Genomic DNA, 23,951 nt, shown 5'->3' on the forward strand with positions numbered 1-23,951 from the left:
TTACGAAAATAAGTCGTACGCAGCGAGAGCTTTCCGAGTGGGAACGTTAAACGGAATACACTTAATTTTTGTGAATCCCAGTACTCAATTCCTTTACTACTACTATTCGCATTAGTTGCACAAAAACAAAAATAAAAGATTTGGAAAATGATCAAAGTTATCGCATTGTAACATATCTTTGATAAAGATGATAAAACACTTTATAAATATGTCAGAAATGCATGTCTGTTCAATATGATTCGAGCCACGATGAAGTGTAGGCAGGTGGACCACGCTAATTATTGTAAGTCATTTATAAATTTTGTCAAATTAATTAAAACGTTATTTCCTCTCAATATACCATCTTTGATTACAATTTCAACTATCAACGCGTTCCTGAAATAGTGGAAAAATAAGCGTAATAAAATGAGTTCTTCCTGAACAATTTTTCCCCCTTCAAGAAAATTACAAGTAATTCTAAAATTACAAGTTCGGGAGCGACTGCATAAATATTTTTTGAGGGGCCGCAAAATTCCTAAGCTCGGCCCTGGGCTCTACTGACATCTGTGGTCGAGCATCGTTTCTTGATGAAGACCATAGCTGAGTGTCACTTCCGCCCTAGTCGCTTCACCATAAGTATACTTTGCGATTTTCCTACTAGTGAAGGGTTTGCCCTTGAATTGATGTCTTAACTAAAATGTGTTTTAATGTGTAATAATAGAAATAAATAGTTGTTTGAAACTGTTTTGTTCATTGGCAGATAAAGACATACGTTGCAGTGCCACTGGGCGCACGTGCAATTTTTTTCCTTAGTCATTGGGTTCAGCTATCCATTTTAGTCAAATGGCTTGTACGTTGCATCAAGTTGATCGCTGTTTTCATGGGCAGAAAGATGCGAGTGTTTCTATACTTGCGAGCACGGGGCAAGGGGAGCCACCATTATAAATGTTTGCTAATTTTTCCAATACAACTCTGCCTCTTTTGAGGTAACAGAAGTAAAGTGCTTTGTATCAGTCCAGGGTTCTGAGCTGTTCTATCTATCTACTTGTGGCTATTTGGGAAGGCGGTGTAAATAGGAAGGTTAGACAATCATATATTTTTTTTACTTCAACAGTAGTCTGTGTACAAAAATTAAATGATATGGTTTCAATAATTTTATATTATTTACGATAGAAATGATACTTTCGCACGTTCACAAAACTTGAATTTCATACAAAAAAAAAAATTCTCTCCCCTCTTTCTATAGTACAAAATTTGCCGGCCTAGGCTATAGCCTGCTTTATTTCCTGCAAATACACTATTGGCTGTAACTAGGATTTTTGGGAGGGGGGTAACATGATTTTGCTGCTCCAACCACTGTAAAATTCCCTAGCGTTTTCCCACGTAAAATTTTCCACCTCTTAAATTTTTCCTAACGAGCAGTGACTCCCCCCTCGCTTTTCTCTAAATACTGGCCCTGCTCAGCACATCAATCATAGAAAGCAGCTTGCATACAACATTGAAAGTCATTGTGGAAAACTAACCGTTACACTGATTTCTCCCATAGAAAAGCCTGCTTTACTGGAACATTTTGTTAATTTCCCTGAAAGCAACTGTTTCACTACATGTGGCTTTTCAAAAACTAAAGCATCAAACATTGCGGTACGCAAAGGGGGGCTCTTAAACCCCCCCCCCCCCCCGAGCCAAGATTACCGTGTTATTTTACAAAAAAAATGGGAAACCCCCTTCCCCCCGGAAGGGAAAAAAAATCAAAACCCCCCTCCTCCAGAAAATTCTGTGTATGCCTGTGGTGTGTATGGTGACGATTTTTATAAATCTAATGGCAGGTAAAGTAGAACTCGCATTACATTAAAAAAATTTTATTCATATTTAGAAGGCCACTTTAAATTAGAAATTATCTATTGGTATTGAATGGTGTTGCTCAGCAATATCTAGGATGGAATTTTTCACAGGTCCCTTTATAGTGAATTTATAGTGTGAAAAAACAAAAAAATTGTGATTATACTGTCCCAAGACCCATTGCTAGAGCCTTGTTAGCCTCATCATTGTGAGAGACCATGGCTGAGAGTGTCATATCAATAATGACTTGCCAATAAATTAGTGGCAATGTGTATGAGCTATGTAAATCATGAAGTAACATATTTCTCTTTTTTTCGCCATACTGAACGGTGAACCTCTTTACATGAAATTGCAAGCTACCTTCTCTTACACTATACAGTGTCTTATTCTATGAAACAATATTTTTTTTTAGGTTGCGAATAGTATATTATCTGAGGAAGCTGTTGTTGGGTTTGAATATGGATTCAGCACAGATAATCCCACCACACTAGTAATGTGGGAGGCTCAATTCGGCGATTTCTTCAATTCAGCTCAAGTCATGTTTGATACATTCATATCATCTGGTGAAAGTAAGCATTTTTATACATGATGCATTACCATTCAACAATTTATAACATTGAATCTATGCTTAGTTTAGAACACTTCAGTTGGAGAATTTATTTCAGCATTTCAGCTTACACACACATTCATCCAATGGGCAACAAATTTTATTTTCTCGTCAGCCAAATTGCTATATGTAGCCAGGGAATAAATCCACTTTTCATTCTTTATAGGACCTATATCATATCAGACCTGTACCACATTGCCAGTCCAATATACTGCAGTTAGATAGTGTTCGGTTCTCTGTTTTAAAAATCATGCTTGACCTGTCAACTGTTGAATTAATATCTTCAAGTGCTACCCGAAGGGCCCCTTTTTTGAACATGCTCATGCTTTTTCCCTTTTTTCGGAAGCTTGAAACTATTAATTTTTTTATTATTGTATGTTTTATCAAAACAGTTCTTTTCTATAAAACCATCATAAAAAATAATAAAAGTAATTGCTAATTAATGTTTTAAATGGAAATATTGAAAAAATGCAATGACATCATGGATTTTTCATGTTCAAAATGAATGCAGGAAAATATTTCTTGGTAATTCATGTTAAAAACGATGCATTAAAATTTAAAATTACCTGTAAATAGATTATTTTTCCTTGTTTGTTAATAATTATAAGACAGAAAGGATAAAGTTTATGAAGTCTTATTCTAGTATTCATTTTGTGTGTGATATATTCCATAACACTTGTTGGCTCCCAATTAAATGGCAGCTGCTTCAAATCAAAGTATTCCGGGCTTTTTCTAATGAAAAAGACAAACAAACTTTATTTGAACTTAGAACATTAACATGCGTAGCCTAAATACTATACTCAATCAATCAATTCTCCTCTGTTACTGTTCAAATTAATGTTCTCAAACAGTCGCTCATTACTTGAGTCACGATACATCTTTTCCTTTTCAGCAGCTGCTTGATACCTTTCTACACTCTGACCTGCAATCATCTTGATTGCCCCACAGTACTGGTCCTTGCGTGTTGACCTCTTCGGATTACGTATTGGCAACACTGGCTGATCTTAAAATAAAATGTTCGAGCATTCATCGTCTTCATCATCAGATTCTAACTCTCACAGCTTTGGGTTGAATCACTTGTACAGATGACCTTTCATTGTTGACTCCGATTCAGTCACCCGATACATGTCGTTCAGTAACACCCCTGTAGTAGCCATCGATCCTCTCTACTTCTGTTGAGTCTTCATCGGTGGCCCCATGACTCTCAGACTTCTCTCAGGGCTCGGCACGGGTCACTTTTTCCCCTAAAAGTCACTTTTTTAGAAGCTGGTCACTTTTATTACCTATTTTCGGGCCCAGGTCACTTTTTCCACTTTTTTTAGCAAAAAAACCTCGGTCTCGCGCGCTTTTCGGCTGTCAGTGTTTTTCTTTTCTTCAAGGAGGAACTTTACCGGTTCAATATCGCAAATTTTCTCCCTCCCTTCATTGAACTACGATCGTACAAGGAACCCCTATATATATATATATATGAAGGCGTCTTTATCTTCCCGGGAGCATACCGTGTGACGTCAGTATAACTTGATTTCAAGGCGCTTGGAAAGAAAGCTCCTTATCGTTAAGGCTGGGACCTGACTACGGCGCGGTTGAGGTTGGGGGGGAAGGCATCATCTATAGTTTTATTCTGTCAACGCACAACGATACAACTGCAACCGCTGAGCGCGGTTTTTTCAACCGAGAAAATCCACATTTTTTGGGACGGTTGGGGTAACCGGAAAGCTGCCATCATGTATTGCAAAGGCTTGCGCTCCCTGATGACGGTTCGGCTGGACCTGCGGTTGCTCTCTTCCATTGTCTATTAAGTGGTTTGACAAGGAGGGTGACGGGATTTCGGATGCACTGGACAAAGGAATTGCTCTCCTCAGGTTGCCATAAAAATGAGGGGAAAAGCAAATTCGAAGAACTGTAGGGCGAAGTTCTATTCGACAGAAGCTAATTCTTTGTTTGGCGCTTTTGCACTGATAACAATAAAAAAAACCAATGAAGAAAAAAAAATTTTCTAACTAGTGAATTTTTTTTGCTCTACATGAGCACACATTAAAACTCGGTTATAATGACATTCATAAACTAACGTGATTATGCTAAAACACCTGAGATGTATATTTTAGAACACTTGAATGAAATGCATTGGATCCCGATTATAACGTGTTAGCAAAAGACCAATTAGTTACCTCATCCAAAAGAGTACAAATTACCACGGGGCCCAACCATTTATAATAAATTCATAAAAAATTAGAAGTAAAAATAATCAGACATCTGAAGGAATATATTTTTATATTTGCAAATTCTCCATATCAAACTTTTGAAACATTTATTAAAAGCCTAAGTATGAATCGGGGAGGAAATACGTCCCTAAGAGCTGCATTGTGTGTGTGTGTTTTGCTTTCATTATTCTGTCTTTTTGGTATTTATTTTTGTATCGTATATGAATGTGGCTGTCTATCTGTTGTTTTTGCAATGAAAAAAAAACCATCTAGTCCAGCGGTTCTCAACCGGTGCTCCGTGTGAACTCCCAAGGGCTCCGCGGCCCTCGAGGAAATTAAAAAAAGAACCAGTAAATTTGAAAAAAATAATTATTAATATTTTTGAATAAAAATAAATCAGTAACTTTGATGAATACATAAAAAATAGGCCTACGGGGCTCCACCATAGAAATTATATACTGGAAAGGGCTCCGTGGGTCAAAAAAGATTGAGAACCGCTGATCTAGGCAAAACGTTGTATGCGGGTAATATCGAAGAGTGCACTAAGACAATTTTCACACCTACCGTTCTTTTCAAGCAGTTTTTGATTTACAAAGCCGCAACTAGGGAGAGCGGGTCCACTGTATCGAGTGCTGAGCTAGAGGGGGCGCCGAATTGCCCCTTTAACACCACTCCTAACCTTTCCTTACACGGGGACGCCAAAAGCTTGCTAGCTCCAGTTAAAAAAGTATCCAGCTGCGGCCCTGTATGTACCTTAAACCTTGCAACATACATACTGATGTACAGGGCCACAACGACATGCGTGGTCAGCCGGGGCAAGCACGCATTTTGGCGCCCCTTTTTAATATTGAAGGAGAGATGAAAGGTTAACATTTGCGCTCCTGTCTGGCTCGGAGTTCGGAGCATCAGTCAGTGCCGTCTTAACGCATGGGCCCACCCGAGCACGGCCCGGGTGCCTCAAGAGAAGAGGGGCCTTCCAAAAATGAGATACGATTGAAATTTTCAAGGATATACCATGTAGGGCCTCCTAAAAACCACTTGGCCCGGGGGCCCCATAATACTCTTAAGACGACCCTGTCACCAGTCCCACCTGCTCCTCTCTAGTTGCGGCCCTGATGTCGTATGTACAGGGTGTAAAGCGGGCCGGGGTAGCAAGTTCGGAGGGGCGGCAAATTTGAGTAATTCGTGGTCAAGAACTTTAAATTATAACGTGAATAGGGGGCAGAGCAATTCGAATAGCCAGCACGTGGCGAAGCCATAAATCTGTGTCTGGAAAGAGATTTAGTGTGAAGCATGTAAATAATTTCGTATAAGGGGGTGGTTGATGATGTAAGTGACCTTCAAACCCCCCTCGCCCCTTTGTCATCAAATGTCCGCAAATCCGAAACCCCGCCCCCCCCCCCCTCGATGCTGACATAATACTTGAATCACACCAAATGAACATTTTTGGGAACTAAAAGGTCTAATGAGTATCAGAATGTTTTTTTAAAAAAATTTGATTTTTTACAGTTTTTAAAACATGAAATTCAGAAATTTCATTCCGATTTCCTATCTGAATTTTTTTTTCCTGGCCATCAAAAGAAATATATTTTTTTTTTAAACAGGAGAAAATCATTTTTTCCTTGACTTTCTTTTGGTCATATGGGGTTTCCCAAAATCACAATTATTGTGCTTAATTTCCATTAATTAGAAATTTAATTAATTGGAAATTTACTTTAATTACAAAGAAAAACGTGCTAAATTCATGGCCAATAATTTTCTTCAAGCCAAAACTTCAAAAATATGTTACTTAAATAGTTTTTTAATATATATGTTATTTAAATTAATTATGATGATTCCAGTCATCATATATAAAAAAATTTGTGCGATTTGGTCACGAATCGTAAAAGCATCAAAAATGGGTCAACTTGTAGGCTGTCTTTCTTCAACTCTGAATTAATTTCAAATGGCAAATATTGTTACAGAAAATTAAATTTCATTACATGAATATTTTTATTAGTATATACAGTAAAACCCCCTCCTTTTTGTGAACACGGACAGGACAAAAAAATGAAATCCATGTAAAATGGGTGACCGTTAAAAAGAGGTTTGAAATTCATACGTTTTTATATTATACATCTGTAAATTATTATTTGTCCGTTAAAGAGGGAGTATCCGTTAAGACGGGGTTTTACTGCAATGCAGCTTATGAGCACGAATTTGCATGCTAACTGGAGCCAACTTCAGCTTGGCGAAAATAATTTAGCCAATCCCGAGATGTCACGTGACATAAAAAAATAAAAAAACCCGGTTGCTAACAGCAGTGTGTTTTTCATGCAAAATTTCACGGTTGCTGATAAGATCAACCGCGCCAGCCGAACCGTAGTGTGCCGGCAGCCTAAGAGTCGTGATTTTATGGAAAAGCCGGTCGGAAAAAATAGCGTAAAAGGCGTTAAAAATACAACAGAGAATTTTTTCCCCTCCTCTACTACCATTCTTTCTTATTTCCCCACTCGTTCTTTCATTTTCATCTTATTTTAAAATTGATCCTTTATTTTATTTGTTTTAAAAAGTTTTAGTCCTAAGGGCCGAATTCCTTTCTTGGAGCATCGAGCAAGTTACATTTGTTGTTTGTTCTATCGTTACTTTCATTAATTTTTTTAAATATTTGAAATGACGATTTAAAGGCTCATTTACATTGAGCGAGTTTATAAAGAGAGCCCGTGCAGAAACTAACTTACGCGCAGCGGGAGAATACCAAAGCGCGCATATTAAAGATGCGTACTATTAATACGTATTAAGCGTATTATTAGTACGCTTTGGAGAATACTCTTGTAGCTGGCCAACGTCAAAGAAGCTCGCAAGTATTTTGAATTTACTTACAATAAAATAAAATATCATCCGACTGAAAATCGCGATCTATCTAGAAATAAAATTCGTACTATTTTTCTAACTGGATTTAAATCTCAGCAAGAAACCGTAGCCCCAGTTGCGCTCCATTCTCGGTGTTGTGTAAAAAAATCCCCTTTTCAGACCTCGGAAGTTATTACAACGTTTTTGTGTCGAGTCGCTGTTATGACCGCAATAGGAGAGGGCGAGGTCTGGTTCCACGGGTGTTGAACGAGGAAGGGTGCCGAGTTTACTCTTTTTTCCGTTATTAAAAATGGATACCGGCCCCGGGCGATAGTAAATTTTCGTACGTACTTGCGGCCCGGGTTTGCTACATACCGTGATCAAATCCAAAACTGGGGGGGGGGGGCAATGCCTCGAATGGAATTTTTGATGGAATGGTATATTTAAGAAAAGGAAATAAATTCCTTTGCAAAATTATCGAATTTCACAGTCAAGGGGCAGTAAAATTACATTTCCCCTCCAGAAAAAATATCGTATTACGGCCATGGTAAATCGAGTGCCCCGGGTGGGGGCGAATTCACTGTTTTTGTTCTTTGAAAATTACGGGAAGAGTCCGAGCTAACGTGGCGACTATATTCGCGGTAAAATAGGTAGCCCTGACAGCAGCATCCATAAACTCTATCAACCGCATTTATAAACCCCGTATGTCGTTGATTCGATTTTTGTGTTCATTTTATCCTAATTTTCCGTATTTCCCGATATATTTCTAACGATTTTCACATATTGCCGCATATTTGGTTGATTCATGTTATAAATTATATATTTTTTTGTAATTTTATGTTCCCTTTGTCAGCCATCTTGAATTGACCGCCGCAAAAACGGCGATTGGTTGGCGCGGAAAAAAGTCGCCACGTTGGTGCTTACAAGGTTCATGGGAAATTTACCGGGGAAGACCGCGGAGTCTTTTTCTGTTAAAAATTACGGGGGGGGGGGCAAAATTATATTGTTTCTGGGTAAAGTAGTAAATGTTGTTTTTGCAGGAGTGCATGTTGTGTGTAAAAAAAAAGGAAAATATGTATTTACAAATTTTTCTCTCAAAAACCAAACAATTTCAAAACTGATTTGTTTTCTCCCTCACCCAAGGGCAGTATTATTTTGGAACCTCCTCCGCCTGTAAAAGAGTAGACCCACGCACCCTTCCCAGTCCAGCCATAGGTGCAGATAGACTTGAAGGTCTTAGAGGTGCGGCAGATGACAATTGATATACATCATGTATACATCAGTAGGCTCTGCCATTGACGTTGGGGGGAGGATGGATTGCCCTCCCTCAACGTATAAGGGGCCGTTCAAGTATTACGTAAGCAAATTTTTAGCCATTTTTGACCCCCTCCCTCCCCCCCTTGTCAGCAAAATTTCGTCATCAGCTCTGCCCCTCTGAATCCTCATATTTTCATAAAGGGTGGTTGATGATGTAAGCATTATCGAAACCCCCCTCCCCCCTTGTCATCAAAAGTCAGCAAGTCAGAAACCACCCCCCCCCCCATCGATGATGACGTAATACTTGAACGGCCCCTAACAATTAAAATAATTTAGTTAATTTAATAATTTAAATAATTTATTTAATTCAGTAGTTTAAGTAATATTTTAATTTAATAATTAAAAATAATATTGTTAAAAATGTAATTTTAGTTTTTTTTTTAAATCAATCATTATAGTAAATTTCTTAAAATTTGTTGGAAGATATTATACAAACCTAATTATGTAAATCAATTTGTACTAGTTAAAAAAAGTTTGAGTACATTTTGTATACTGTCATTCATAGCATAACATAATGAAAAATTCACTAGAATGTAGATGGGACAAATTCTCTCAAATTTTGTGTTATTTCATTTTTTTTCCTTCTTTGAATGTGAAAATTTTTTCCCGTTTTGAAGTTTTTCCTGCTTAAATTGATTTTAAGATGGGTTGTGGATAGCAATATGGGCCATTCAAGTATTATATAAGCAAATTTTTAGCCATTTTTGACCACCCCCCCCCAGTCAGCAAAATTTCGTCATCAGCTCTGCCCCCCCCCCCCCCCGAATCTTAACTCATATTTTCATAAAGGGTGGTTGATGACGTAAGCGTTATTCAACCTCCCCCCTTGTCATCAAAAGTCAGCAAATCGGAAACCCCCCTCCCCCCATCTATGATGACGTAATACTTGAACGGCCCCTATGGGGGGGGGAAGGCATTACTACTGTTACTTAGAAAGGATGTAATGTTACTCTCTCACACATAGTTGTTGATAAATTTGATAAGTTATTCAAAACTTTTCTGGTTAGCAGAATGCATTCGAGTTTGATTTATTTCACACTACTATATGTAAAAAAAGCAATTTCGATGAGCTCCATTGAAATACAAAGTTTAGTGAAAACTAAATTCAATTTCAATTCATTCAATTTGGTAATAATCAAAATTCATTGTCCATTTGGTCTCTTTCTAAAATTATTTTGGTCACTATTGGGTCACTTTTTAAACATTTTGGTCACTATTTGGTCACTTTTTTAAATATTTTGGTCACTATTTTCACTAGTTTTGAGGCCATGATCCGTGCTGAGCCCTGCTTCTCTTCATAACAACAGCTTGCCTGGTTCGAACACTATTAAAGCATATCTGTGTTTATTGAAGCTGTTCTTCATCTTTCTTTGATTCTCTGAGTATATCTCAAGCTTCTTTTCATACTTCCTCTGGATTCATCCACAAGTTTTCAGGAACTGTTTCACCTTCAGCTGGTGAATTTCTCATCTCCCCCCCCCCCCCCACCCAGCCGAATAAATTAAAATCTCTGATTTTGAAGCAAACACTTAGTGTTTTTTTACAATTCTAATTAGCAAATAACAGAACAGTCTCAGTTAAAAATTCATGAAATCTCAAAATAAAGAATCAAATTAAAAAAAAGATGATATAATAGTGTTTCCCGATATGTGGTTCGTGGACCCCCGGTGGTCCATGAGTAGCCTACTTTGTAAGGGGGCCGCGGGTTCATTTTCATTTACTACCATTGCATGAATGACCTATTTTATGTGGTGAAATAGCAATATTTTCATTTTTTATATGAAAATTTAAAAGAAATTTTTATGCAAACATTTTATGCATGAAAAAAAAACCACAATAGTGGTGGGGGTGGGGTGTATGGTGGGGGGAGTCGAAATTGTCCTCCAGACGCTTCGCTGTGCATTGGCCTTCACTACAGGGGATCCATGACATCAAAAAGGTTGGAAAACACTGATATATATACCAAATATATGATCTGATTATAAATATGTAATATTCAAAATAAATATAATGTATATAATAATACAAATGATTGCATCACTGAAAACGAAACACAAATAGATATTCAGATTCGCAGGGAAATAAAAAGCATATAGCAATCATATATCGCTTAGCAATCTGAACATTGAATCTTTGCTTCACAATGCTTTACACAAACCATTTTTACACTTTCTGCTGAACATCAATGTGTGTTTTTTTTAATTCGGGTTTACGTAGTACTGTTAGAGTTTTCCCAATTTCTGTGTTTGATTATCATCAGACGAATCTGGGAGGAACGGGTGGTGAAGCATATCTACCTGCAACGAAAGTTCCTTCGAGAAATTTTTTTCTTTTTAATTTTTTTTTGTGGCAAATCCATGCATTGATTGTGCTCAGATCAAAGATATTATAAAACACGTGCCAGCACCTTGAAGGAGGTCTAAAATATCTACTCTGAATTTTTAGTTATAAAACTCCACAAATTCTTAATTTTTTTTTCATTGTCAAAATCTCAATTTGATCATTTTTGTTGCACCACTGTCATTTTTTGCACACAAGGGCTAATTAGACAGGGACCTACAATTTATTGCCAATTCCAAACGGCAGGCTTGTTTTTTATACTCATCGAGAGGTTGGTTCGCTAACCCCTCGACGGGGGGACTCCCTGCGGTAGCAGTTTTTTGCTGCGGTCAAATCACAGTTTTTTGTTGTACCCCTGTGTCAGGAAAGTTTCCTGACAAGGATGAACCGGGTATCGAACTCGCGACACCTCTAAACATCCTTTGGTACTTTAGGCGAGCATCTTATCGACCGTGCTACCGCGCCCCTTCAAAATTTCAATTGAGGCTGAATAATTCAGCTGAATCTATAAGAAATAGATTCGGCTGAATTATGAAATATCTGAAGTTTGGGGGGGCAGAAGGCTAGCAGGGATTTCTCGACAACGTTGAGTCAAAAACCCTGATGGAGTTGATATTGGCCCTAAATCCAGTCCTCGATTGGTGCCGGTAATTTCGACGAAGGCCGGTGGTCCCTGCTCAGTCAAAGCCACTTATCTTCACCTTCACGTCGGGGCCCCCTGGGATCTTGTATGCTAAAGCAACAAGACTCGAACGAAGAAAGTGGTAGCTTCTCCCTTGTGCGATCAGAAGAACTGGAGGAACTCTGTGGGGGATTGAATGGGGTCTCAGAGGATGTCTGCAGTAGAGGGTACAGGTGAAAAACTGGGTTTAGCGTTTCCTGGGCCGCCAGGTAGTACAAGGGCCCGAACCCTGTCTAGCCAACGGGGAGGCTGCCCTATCAACTGGTGTATAATCCCGCTCGTCCTGTATTTCCAGGTGGCACCTGGGTGGGGTAATGCTCGACGATGCGGGGGGCTCTCCCGAGGCCACTATTGCATGAAGGAATCTGGGGTCAGCTCTAGGAAATCTCCCTCTGAGGAAACCCAGGGATACTGGTCGCACAATCTCTCTACAAACTGACCATGAATTTGGAAAATAAGGAAAAAAGAGAAAAAAACGCTGGATGCCAATCCCCAAAGCATCTAACCCCTGCACCAGGAGGAGAGGTGGAAGCGAGAGTGAAAACGAGAGCCGAAGCACGTGTGGAAACACCCGTGGAAGCACAAGCGGAAGCCAGGAACCCTGCTGTAGAGGGAAATCAACTTCTCTCGGCCAACGAGAAGAAGAAAACCAAAAAGAAATGCCAAAGAGAAAGGCGTAACCTGGAGAAAGCTCTGGCAAATGTGACCTTGGCAGAGGATGATGCAAGGAATGAGAAGGCCATTACGCCTGGACCCTCAGGAATTGCATCGGGCACTGCCGAGGCCTCACAGACAAAAGGGGCCATTCCTCGCAAGCGTGGAAGAGTCCCTGGCGACACGCCAGAATCAAATTTCAAGAAGCCTTGCAAGGACTCTTCCTACAGCAAGGCTACAAAGAAAGGCATCACCCTCAGGGTCCAGGCTAAGGATCCAGAAAGGAAACTGACTCCAGCTGATGTGTCCCACATTACCAACTCGGTGGAGGACCAGATTCTGGAGGACACTGGGGGTATTTACCCTCACGTTGATCGAACCATCTTTGGGGAGGAAGGTCTTCGCATTATATGCAGAGACCAGACCACCCTGGGGTGGTTGAAAACAGTAATCAACGGTTTACCACCTCCACCAAACGTTGATGGTCATACCGGGTACCTTGCCCTAGGACCTGGTGATAGACCACCAATGAAAAAATTCTTTGTGTGGATTCCTGGAGATAGGGATCCTAACAAATCCCTTAAACTGCTCAGTAAATGCAATGAAGACCTGGTGTCTGGCCAACTTCACCTGCGAGCTGTCATCCCGGGAAATGGGGGTAATACCTTGGTGATCGGGGTGGAGCAAGCGATGGTGGAGTGGCTTTCCACTAGATCTTTCACTGTGCATTGTGGCTTGAGTGCTGTCACATTCAGGGAGCCATCTCGACAGCACAGGCCAACAATTTCTACTCAACGGCCTGAGAAGCCAACACCTCCCCAGGCAGAAGAACGGTCAGCACCCGCTGATGAAACGGGGTCTACATCCAGACCCTTAGATGCAAATAAGGACAATGACCCAGAGATGGAAGTGGCGTTGGACCTGGAGTATAACACCGGGTCCGACTCTGATCTATCCTAGGACATCTCTGCAACCTCCTCGGTTAAACCTATACACCGAGTGGTATTATTTTACCCACTGGTAAGTAATTTTGTAACATACCTTGCCAATGTTATTTAGGCAGATAAATTTACAACATAGCAAGGCTGCATCCTACAACCTTGCAGCTTCTTTTCGCAACCATAATCATTTTGTAGCTCTGATTCAAGAACCATGGGTCAGAAACGGGATGATTATGGGCCGTCTACCCAACTCCCAACTCTTCGTTAAGAAAGGAACGGGGTTTCATCCAAGAGCATGTGTATACCTTGCCAAAAGTATCCATGCCTGGGCACTGCCACAATTCACATCAGAAGACGTTGTTGCAGTTCTGATTAAGGGCAAGGGACTAAACAAGAATCGCCTTATTATGATCTGCTCAGTCTATATGGCCTATGATCTCAAAATTCCGCAAATGTTCTGTGAACTGGTGGAATACTGCGAACATCACAATATAAGTATGATATTTGGATGTGATGCCAATGCTCACCACACAGCGTGGGGCAGCTCAGACATAAATCAAAGAGGAGAAACATTACTGGAGCTCCTCATGAAAACCAATCTGGTTTGGGCTAACCAGGGGCACACACCGACTTTCCGTACATGTAATCGGGAAGAAGTTATTGATCTGACCCTGGTCTCAATAGATATTGCAAACACGATCAAGAGATGGAGGGTCAGTGATGAACCCTCCTTATCTGATCATATGTTCATAAACTTCTACTACGAAGCAACATTTACTCCCACTTTTTTTTCGGAATTTTAAGAACACAAACTGGGATCTTTTTAATAGAAACCTGGAAAGCCAGCTCAACACTCTCGCCAACCCCTGTGACGAGATCTTAACAGTAGATGACTTGGATCACCATGCTGCCATTTTGACAGAGGTGATCAGGAACTCAGCGAATCAGGCGTGTCCACTCAAGCCTGACAAATCTAAAGTCTACTCAAAAAATTGGTGGACTAAAGATCTTGAACTCCTCCGTAAAGAAACGAGGAAGGCACACAGGAAGGCTGTTAGGACTAAACTTGAATCAAATTGGACTTACTATAAGGAAGTCCAACGAAAGTTCAAGAAAGAAATCAGAAAAGTGAAAAATAGTTCTTGGAAGAAGTTCTGTACAGAGATGAATTCACTGTCAGAAACTGCCAAGGTTACCAAATTGATCAAAAACAATTCCTATGATAAAATTAATGTTATAGAACGACCAGATGGTAACTATACTGCCAGCCCAGTGGAGACGCTGGAATGTCTTCTGGACTATCACCTAGGTGGACCAACGGAACCAGACTGTGATGTACAGGCTACGCCCATCCTGGAACCAGTAGACACCTCAATAGCCAACATGATAGTTGAATATGACAAATGTACCGAAGCCTTGAGGGGATTTTCTCCCTTCAAGTCACCAGGCACAGATGGAATATATCCTATCTTTTTACAAAAAGGATGGAAAGTTATAGGCATTGAGCTGATTCGCCTCTTCAAAGCCAGCCTAGTTTTGGGATATATACCAAAAGTATGGAAGAGCTCCAGAGGTGTCTTCCTACCAAAACCAGGAAAAGACACCTATTATAAATCATCATCCTTCAGAATGATTACATTATCTTCTTTCCAGTTAAAGTTACTGGAAAAACTGATACTCTGGCATCTTCAAGAGATTCCTCTCTTAATGGGTAAGATTAATGTGAACCAGCATGGTTTTAATACAGGGTTTTCCACTGACTCTGCTCTTCATCAACTGATTTGGAGAATTGAAAACACAATTATCAATGGACAATTTGCTGTTGGTATTTTTCTGGACATCGTTGGAGCCTTTGACAACGTTACTTTTGACTCTGTATGTAAGGCACTAATAGATTTTAACATTCCACCTATGTTAACTAGATGGATTGATCATATGCTCAGGAACCGAACAATTACTGCTCATGTTCTTGATGCCCAAGCTGAAAGAGCTATCAGAAGAGGATGTCTGCAAGGAGGAATCCTTTCTCCCTTTCTATGGAACATGGTCTTCAGCTCCCTGATCTCTGATCTAATGAAAGGACCAGGGTATACACAGGCATATGCAGACGACTTAGTTGTGCTCATTCAAGGGCATGATTTATCCACAATGAGGATTCTTGCTCAACAAATTTTAAACTCTGTCAGCAGATGGGGTGACAAACACCAACTAACATTTTCCATGGAAAAAACCAGAATTGTGATTTTCACATGGAACAGAAAATGGGAAATTGGAAACTTAACCCTCAAGGGACAAGAATTAACCATATGTGACAGAGTGAAATACCTTGGATGTCACTTGGATTCTAAGCTCTCCTGGAAATCCCATATTCATGAACGAGCTAAACGGGCCACTAATATACTTATGCTGTGCAAAAGAATTATTGGTAAAGCCTGGGGTTTAAACCCTAAAACCACTCAGTGGATTTATACTGCCATAGCACGCCCAATGCTGAGCTATGGTTGTGTGGTATGGCACCAGGTGTTATCAAAGACCTCTTATGAAACTGTCTTGCAAAAAGTGCAAAGACTAGCTTGCATTCTTATCACGGGAGCCTTACCCAGCTCTCCCTCCATCGCCCTTGAAACTACTCTTAAGATACCACCTCTGAGATGGTACCTACAAGGAGAAGCGTTTAAAACTATGTATAGGATGGAAAGAAATGGTACATGGTGCAATCGACCATATATGGGATACAAACCTTCTTTCAAGAATCATCTTGACAGCTGTCTACTGGGAAAAGCGGAGATACCCTCTCTACTAATGCCAAAAGACTCCTGTTCCAAAACAAAAAATTTTACTAAATGCTTCACTATCCACATACTCAGGAGAAATGAAGTTGCCCACATAATTGATAGCATCTCAACAGGAGTTATTGAATGTTACACCGATGGCTCTAGGATTACTGATACTGGGGCTGGAGCAATTTTCCGCATCTTTGGAGTGGATCACGACTACCATAAGATACATTTGTATCTAGGCAAAACGTCGACGGTCTTTCAAGCTGAAGTATTAGCAATAGCCATACTGGCTGAAAGTCTGATTACCAAAGGGTATCATGGAAAACAAATTGTTATCTTCTCTGACAGCCAAGCAGCACTATTGGCTCTTGACAACTTCCTCAAGTTTCAACTGTGTGTAAAATACTGCACTGACATGCTGAATAACTTGGCTGCATTGAGCAACAACATCAACCTTTACTGGGTTCCTGGTCACGTAAATTTCCAGGGAAATGAACTCGCAGACCAGATAGCCAAAGAGGCAGCGAACATGAAGCTATCTGGTCCTGAACCTTTCTATCCTGTTTCGATGTCAACCATCAAAGGAGATGTCAAACAAGGGATAGAAGACAAACACATGTGGCAATGAAACTCAAGGCAGGACTGCAGACAGGCCAAGCTGGCCTTGGGAACCCATCCGAATATTGCTAAAAAACTTATCTCATTGAACAGGAAACAAATTCGACAGGTTATACAGATCATCACTGGTCATGCTAACCTAGCGAAACACCTACACAACTGTAGTTATACAGATTCACCTATTTGTCCTGCGTGTGGAGAAGAAGACGAAACTCCACTCCACTATGTGGGACGATGTCCCGCCTTCTCCATCCCGACAAGGAACTACTTCGGTGATCATCAGGTGACTCTAAGTGAAGTTGTGAATGCTCCCAGCATTTACAACTTGGTAAATTTTCTAAATTACACTAAACACCTAAATTCATGGTGAGTTTCAATTCTGCTTTAACTTGAACTTTCATGCATTACTATTTAATAACCTCATGTTGAGTTCTCAGCCATATCCCTGAGACCTTCTCTGCTCCTTTTCTAAAAGGGCACCGCAGACAGGAGCAGCCTCAAATTCTCTGACATGGCTTTACTGGTTGCGGTTCTCCTTAATGTCCCATACAGAGACCCAATACAATGTGGTAATAGACACCATAACTCTCGTCCCCGGAGCAGTCACCAAACTCTGGGTATTTCCACAGAATAATATCTTTCTTCATTCTTACATGACCTACAACTCATGTTGAACCACTTGGTGCTAGAGCAATGGGCAAAATTTGCCTAAGCTCTTCCCCTATGGGACGCCAAATGATGATGATGATGATGATTGACATAAAATTTATTGGAGCAAATCGAGTATAGTCGCATAAATTTGGTTTAGTTTTTAGAACTATGTAATGAATTTATGTAAGTCATACTACATTCTAGGTCCTAATCCAGCGGTAGCTTTTTACCAGCAGCTTATAGAGCTTTTGCAGCTTATAGATTCAGCTTTCTTATAGAGAAAAAAATTCTTATCAATCCGGAGATAACAATTCTTCAATTGGATTTAATTAATTATAGGGTTCAATTAATTATTAATTAATTAATTTCTTAAAGCAGTTTTAATTATCCAAATAGTTAGCACCCAATTAAAAGGTAATCGGTTGTTCATCAATTATTATCTTATGAAGTATTATAATTACTATCTTATATAAATTTAATATGAGTAAACTATTCTAGACTGGGGCGTAGACGCTTGGAAATTTGATTCACCAGGCTGGGTTCCAAAAAGGTTGAGATTATCACCAACCAAAAAGGTTGATTATCACCATTCAGCTGTGCTAAGTCAGTGTATTCTCAATCCCAAGGTTTGTCTATGTTGTTCAATAGAGGTGATTCACAAAATTTTGGATGTTTTATGTTACAGCCCAAGAATGTTTTAGCCACATGTTCTATGTTGCGGTCAGTGCATGGTCACCATACTGACATTCGGGATACTGATTTCATTGAAGCAATGCTAACATGGCCTTCATGAATCTTCTCTATCAAACTGTTCTTTAACTTGTTTGGTATTACTATGTGCAGTGACACCGGAACATATCAGCTTGTGTTGCCAAAGCAATACCAAACATTTTTACGGTAATGCTCAGTAATACCAATCATCATTTAAAAATAGCTCGTATATTAAACGTGTTTTTATGTATAAACACTAAAAGCGCTTTTTTATGTTTGCGTGAAAAGAAAAGAATTTAAATCACTATTAATTTGAGTGATTTTTTTCACCTCTTACACACTACCAACGGTAAAAGCTACTGTTCTCTCCCCCCCCCCCTCCTCTGGGAACCTATCAATTGGTGAAAAGCGTGCATATCCAAAAATGTCTAGCACGAGCTGAAAAACAAGATTTGGCTAAAAAGACATGTGTAACTGAATGCCATTGTCATCTACTTCCCAATATTTCTTTTATTCATCCCCTCCCCCCCCCCCCCCCCCTCAGTGATTTGCATCCTGTTGTTGAAATTGTAGGAAAAGAAAAACAGTGGTGTCCAGTGCAAAGCTTGCTACATTCGAGATGGTTTTACAGGCTTTTTTTCATGAACACATGCAATTAACAATAATTGAATCCGTCTGTCTTTTTTACTAAGTGAAAAGAAAGCTGCTGATGCAATGAGGGAATGCCTGTCGTCAAAGGTCCCTGGTTGTTTTTTTTTTTGAAATGATATACAGTATATATTTTACACATGAAAAAAAGTTTGTTTCTACAGTACAGAAACACCAATAATCCTGCCCCCCCCCCCACCACAAGGGTAGGGCTGTCCAGCCCTGGGGCCCAAGATAATTAACATTGTTTTTGTTTTAATGCTATAAATTCACTATGGGGCCCCTGGAAATAGTCTGGTTTGGGGGACCCATTAAAGATTCCAGTTTCAGGGCCCTTTTTCAAGATACGGGGACCATATCAATACTTACCAACAAGTTAGACAGGAAGCTATGGTGTGGCAAATTTTTTTCAACTCATCTTTGATTGTAATCCAGCTGCATATAGCCTGGACCTTTTATTTCCGTTCCTGTGCAGTTCTTTTTGTCTCATAAATTATGAAATTAATGAATTATGAAGTAATCACAAATTTGCACGTGTGGAATAATGAAACCATGGCCCCATATTCTGCTTAAATCTGCGACGTGTGTCACAGAACAATTAGTGCTACTGCAAAACAATATGGAAGTATTTTGAGAAAAAGTGCAAGAAAACACTTATGGGGATTTTTACCGCACAACATTTCTAGTCAGCCGAGGGTTTATTGCAGAACAATTGCAGAACAAACATTCTGTTTTCGGGACCATGGCCTTCACTAGGGTCGGGTTGAGAGGCTCCAGCCTGTGAACTCAGGACAATTCTTAATTATTATTTTTTTAATGAAATGCTTTTTGAAAGTTAGTAACTCAGAATGGTTTTTTTGGAAAACAATTTTTTGCATTCCTTTTCTGCCCTCTCCTTAGGTCAATCCGAGTGGGGGTGTTTAATCCCCTTGAGCAGACATTAATGGATTTTTTTGCATTAAAAAAAATACCTTTGGAAATTTAAAAAAAAAAGATGAACCTAACAAATAATAAGGTAAATTGAAAAGTTTTTAAAAGATCAACTTTAAAAAATGTTTTGTCTTGTAATTGCTAAAATTAGAGGCTAGAGATTGACAAGATACACAGACCTTGTTAATTCAGCTTAAGGGGTTGAGTATACGGCATGTATTTCATTAATTCAATAATTTATCTATTAATACTGTTAATTGTATTCAAAATTTATTGATTAGTTTCTAAAATGCATGCTTCTATAGTAGTAATTTCTTAGACATGTAAAATTAAGTACAGAAATCTAATGTGCTTCAACATTATTCTGCTTCTGAGATCCTGGGAAATGAGTTCAGATTCCAGGAAAATTCCCAGTTGAATTGGAAACGATTTCGAACCTAGGAAACAGGTGCGAAATCGTGGGAGAACTGGATTCCAGGAGAAAAAACCTAGTGTGGACTTGGGATCCACTTTTCCCTGTAATATGAGAAAATGACCGATATGTCACCTATCAGCCACCTCGTTGGGCATTTTGCCTGTTGTGGCGTTGTATTTGTATTTATATTTGTACGGGATGAGTGTTAATTCTATTGTGCTACCGCTGAGTACATGGCATAAGAGTGATTTTTTTTTTCTTGTCAGTTTCTAAATAATTAATTTTAGGTTATTTTCATTTTTTTTCCTTCGTTTATAAATGATTTTTTCTTAGGCCGGGATTATGCTATAAAAGTTTCATGAAAGTTCATTTATAAAACTTGAATTTAACTAATAAGCAAAGTTGTTTGGTTTACACCTTGGTTTTAACCAAGTGGTTTTTTCAAAAAATCAAATAAAAGTCACCTAAATATCATTTTTTTCCCCTTGAAAAATATCATATTGGTTCATTATTAGTCAAAATTTGTTATTTTTACCACATTTTATATCCTTGGGGTACATTCTGATGGTATATCTTTAAATGACATAAGATTTTGTGAGTGGTTTTTTTTCAAAAAGTCTCATAAAAGTGGCCAGAATATATATTTTTTTTCATATGAAGTTTCTTAGTTATTTAAAGTTATATACAAAAGCCAAAATTTCTCATTCTTACAACATTTTCTAACCTTTGCTACATTCTGATGCTCTATCTTTAGCAAATTCATGAATAAGGATTGCATCACACATGTAAATGTGGTGGTGTATTATCTCATAGGTTTCTTTTCCCCTTAATGAAGAAGCAGCAACAGTAGTGACACCATCATGCTAGGGGCAGGTGTTCCTATAATCCAATAGATACCAGCTGTCCTTAAAGAACAAAGACTAGTGTACTAGTAGTTACATTACATCACATCCTTTTTCTTTTCTTTCCCATAAGAAGTAGCATATATCCTATTGTATATCTGACAGTCTTAATATTCAATAGTTGTTTTTTTTATACTTTCATGGTAAGCCAGTTAATCAAGGTTCTACTGTATAACAACAGATTTATGAAAAATAATCAACTATATACAGGGTGATTATAATTTTAAGTTTTGATTCCAAAACTATTTAATAAGAACTACTGGTCAGAATGACTTGAAAGTTTACATAGATACTTCTGAAGCAATGGAAGTTTCTTTCGCAAAAGGAAAAAAAAGTGCAAGTAGTACAGAATGTGCTAGTAGATGATGCTGTACTTGGCCAGCAGTATAATCTGCTTTGTGCAACCACATCATTTCGGCACTTCCACAGAGTCAGTGTGTGGATAGAACTTCTATCAAGATGCACATTGCAATACCAGCAAAGAAGCTGCTGAAGACCCATTTTGACAGGATGCACCTTAACCCTTGCAACTTCTGGCTGTGGGTGGGTACCTCAAAATGTCATAAGATATGAAGAGACATAGTCTTTCCTTTAAGAAAGTGAACGGGGAAGCAGCATGTGTTAATGTCAGTGTGGTAGAACACTGGAAAAATCACATCCTCAAGGACATTTCATAACGTTATTCTGAATCTGATGTGTTCAACATGGATGAAACTGGACTATTTTATCGTCTTTTGCCCGATAAGACGTTAGCATTTAAGGGAGAAAAGTGTACTGTCAGTAAACTAAGTAAACAACATTTGAGAATTTTGCTTGGTGCGAATATGGATGGAACTGAAAAGCTAAAGCCTCTGGTGATTGGATAAAGCAGGAAACCTTGGTGCTTCAAGAGCATTAAATCCCTCCCAGTGGATTATGATAGCAATTCAAATGCTTGGATGTCATCAATAATTTGGGAACAGCAAATTCGTAAATTGGATAAGCAATTTTAAAATCAAAGAAGGAAAGTCGCTATCATAGTAGATAACTGCCCGGCTCACACTCGTCTTGAAAATTTGAAAGCCATTGAAATGATATTGTTACCGCACTTATCCAGTCCCTCGATCAAGGAGTAATTCCAGAATTCAAACGAGGTTATAAAAAATTGCTTATTAAAGATTTACTTGAAGCTGTTGAAGAAAATGAAAAGTTTGAAGTGTTCGTTTTAGATGCAATTAAGTATACCCACAAAAGTTGGAATTTAATATCACAGAAAACAGTGAAAAATGTGTTTAAACACGCAGGGTTTGTGAGTAATGATCAGCAAAGTGTGGTTGAAAATGAAGACCCCGATTCTGATACTTTTCCCAATTTATTGGATGACATGATGATGAACGCCAGGGTCTCTGCCACCGGACTTATCCCGTTGCCGAGATCTCTTCCAGTCCAGCTTCGTGGCAGAGTCTGGAACAAAGTGAGTGCATCTAATAGTCTGAGTGTGTAGCTAGTGTTGTGTATGATATTTCAGTGCTGCCATCTATACTTCAAATTGTGAGTGAAGTGTAATGATTGAATATTTGTAACGTTGTAGGCCTGTTGCTCTCTGTGGCGAGACTTTTTAATGGGGAGATCGGCTCGCATTCACGCCTTGAAGTTGAGAACCACAGAAAACCAACTTCAGCCGACCACCACTGTGGGGTTCGAACCCGGATCCTCGCATCGCGAGTCCGTCACTATAACCACTCGACCACCACAGCGGCTTTATTGGATGACATAAATCTTCAAAACTCAAATATTCCCGATATCATTGATTATATGGACGTTGATAGCAACCTTGCGATATGTTCAGAAGCGACTGTGAAAGCGTTATGTGCGGAACTGTCAGAGGAAAAACAACATAACAGGTCAAGTGACGAAAGTGACATAGAGGAAATTTGTTTGCCACCTAAAAAAAACAACAAAAGTTCTTGAATTTAGAGACTGTTCGAGATTACCTTACATCTGTTCAAGGAACAACTGATGAAGAATTCAAAGCATTAAATGTGTTAGAGAAAAAAGTCATTTGTTTTAATAGCTGCTCTGTTCAGTCTAAATTATAAAATTACTGGAAAAAAACCATAAATGCACCTGTATACATACAAGAAATACAAGAAAAGTAAAATTCGAAAAGGTAAACATTTTTTTTTTTGTGATCTGAAAAAAAATTTATTACTGTTGTACACTCCAAGTTATTCTTTAATACGCTATGCAGTGTAACCTCTCAATAAGGGACACCCATAGAAGTGTCCCCTTATTCAAAGGTAAATTAATTCATATTTGAAGGTGACAGATCAAGTAATAGAGGACTTAAAATAGTTTTGTGCCTTATTTTATTCCCTAAAACGGAGGTTTAACTGTATATTTAAATTTTATAAAGTTTTACAATAATGCACATTTAAACTGACGGCACTCCGCTTAAGCCGTCAAAATTTTTCGATAACTTGAGGTGACGACTTATCGAGGTTTTACTGTATATATATATTTAATGATAACATTAAAGGAATTTTCAAACACATTAATCCATTGAGTTAAGCAAAGAATAATTAAATTGCAAAAGTTGGTTTTTGTTAAAATGTAAGACATATTTATTAATTACTGAGTATGGAAATAGTGTTAATTACTATTAATAAAATTTTATTTTAATTAATTAGAAGTTTCAATGATTTTTCAGAAGTTTTATTATTTTTAATGTTAATACTATTTAAAACAAAAAAAAACGGTTTAAACCAAAAAAACCTGGTTTGAACCAAAAAAAACGGTTTTTACCAATTTTGCCAATAAGGTTATCGGCTGCATTCGAGAAAATCCAACTGATATTATAACTTATTGGTTGAATTTTCAAGTTTTATAGATGAAATTTTATGAAACTGAAGTTTTACATTTCAA

The 23,951-nt window shown here is 38.6% G+C and overlaps 1 protein-coding gene across 3 annotated transcripts in view; it reads left to right on the forward strand.

Annotated features, from left to right (window-relative positions):
* The window catches only part of LOC149088343 (2-oxoadipate dehydrogenase complex component E1), an 846,788-nt gene that overhangs the window by 670,996 nt on the left and 151,841 nt on the right, over positions 1 to 23,951 (forward strand). For all 3 annotated transcript variants that reach the window (XM_089247246.1, XM_089247241.1, XM_089247249.1), the window contains one exon: positions 2,231 to 2,387. In XM_089247246.1, the coding sequence (XP_089103372.1) occupies positions 2,231 to 2,387 (157 nt within the window). The remainder of the gene's footprint in view (positions 1 to 2,230; positions 2,388 to 23,951) is intronic.

The sequence above is a fragment of the Pholcus phalangioides genome, unplaced genomic scaffold, assembly GCF_987345545.1.
Source record: "Pholcus phalangioides strain wild (caught in Gottingen) unplaced genomic scaffold, Ppha-v1.0 ptg000003l_1, whole genome shotgun sequence".
NCBI lineage: Eukaryota > Metazoa > Arthropoda > Arachnida > Araneae > Pholcidae > Pholcus > Pholcus phalangioides.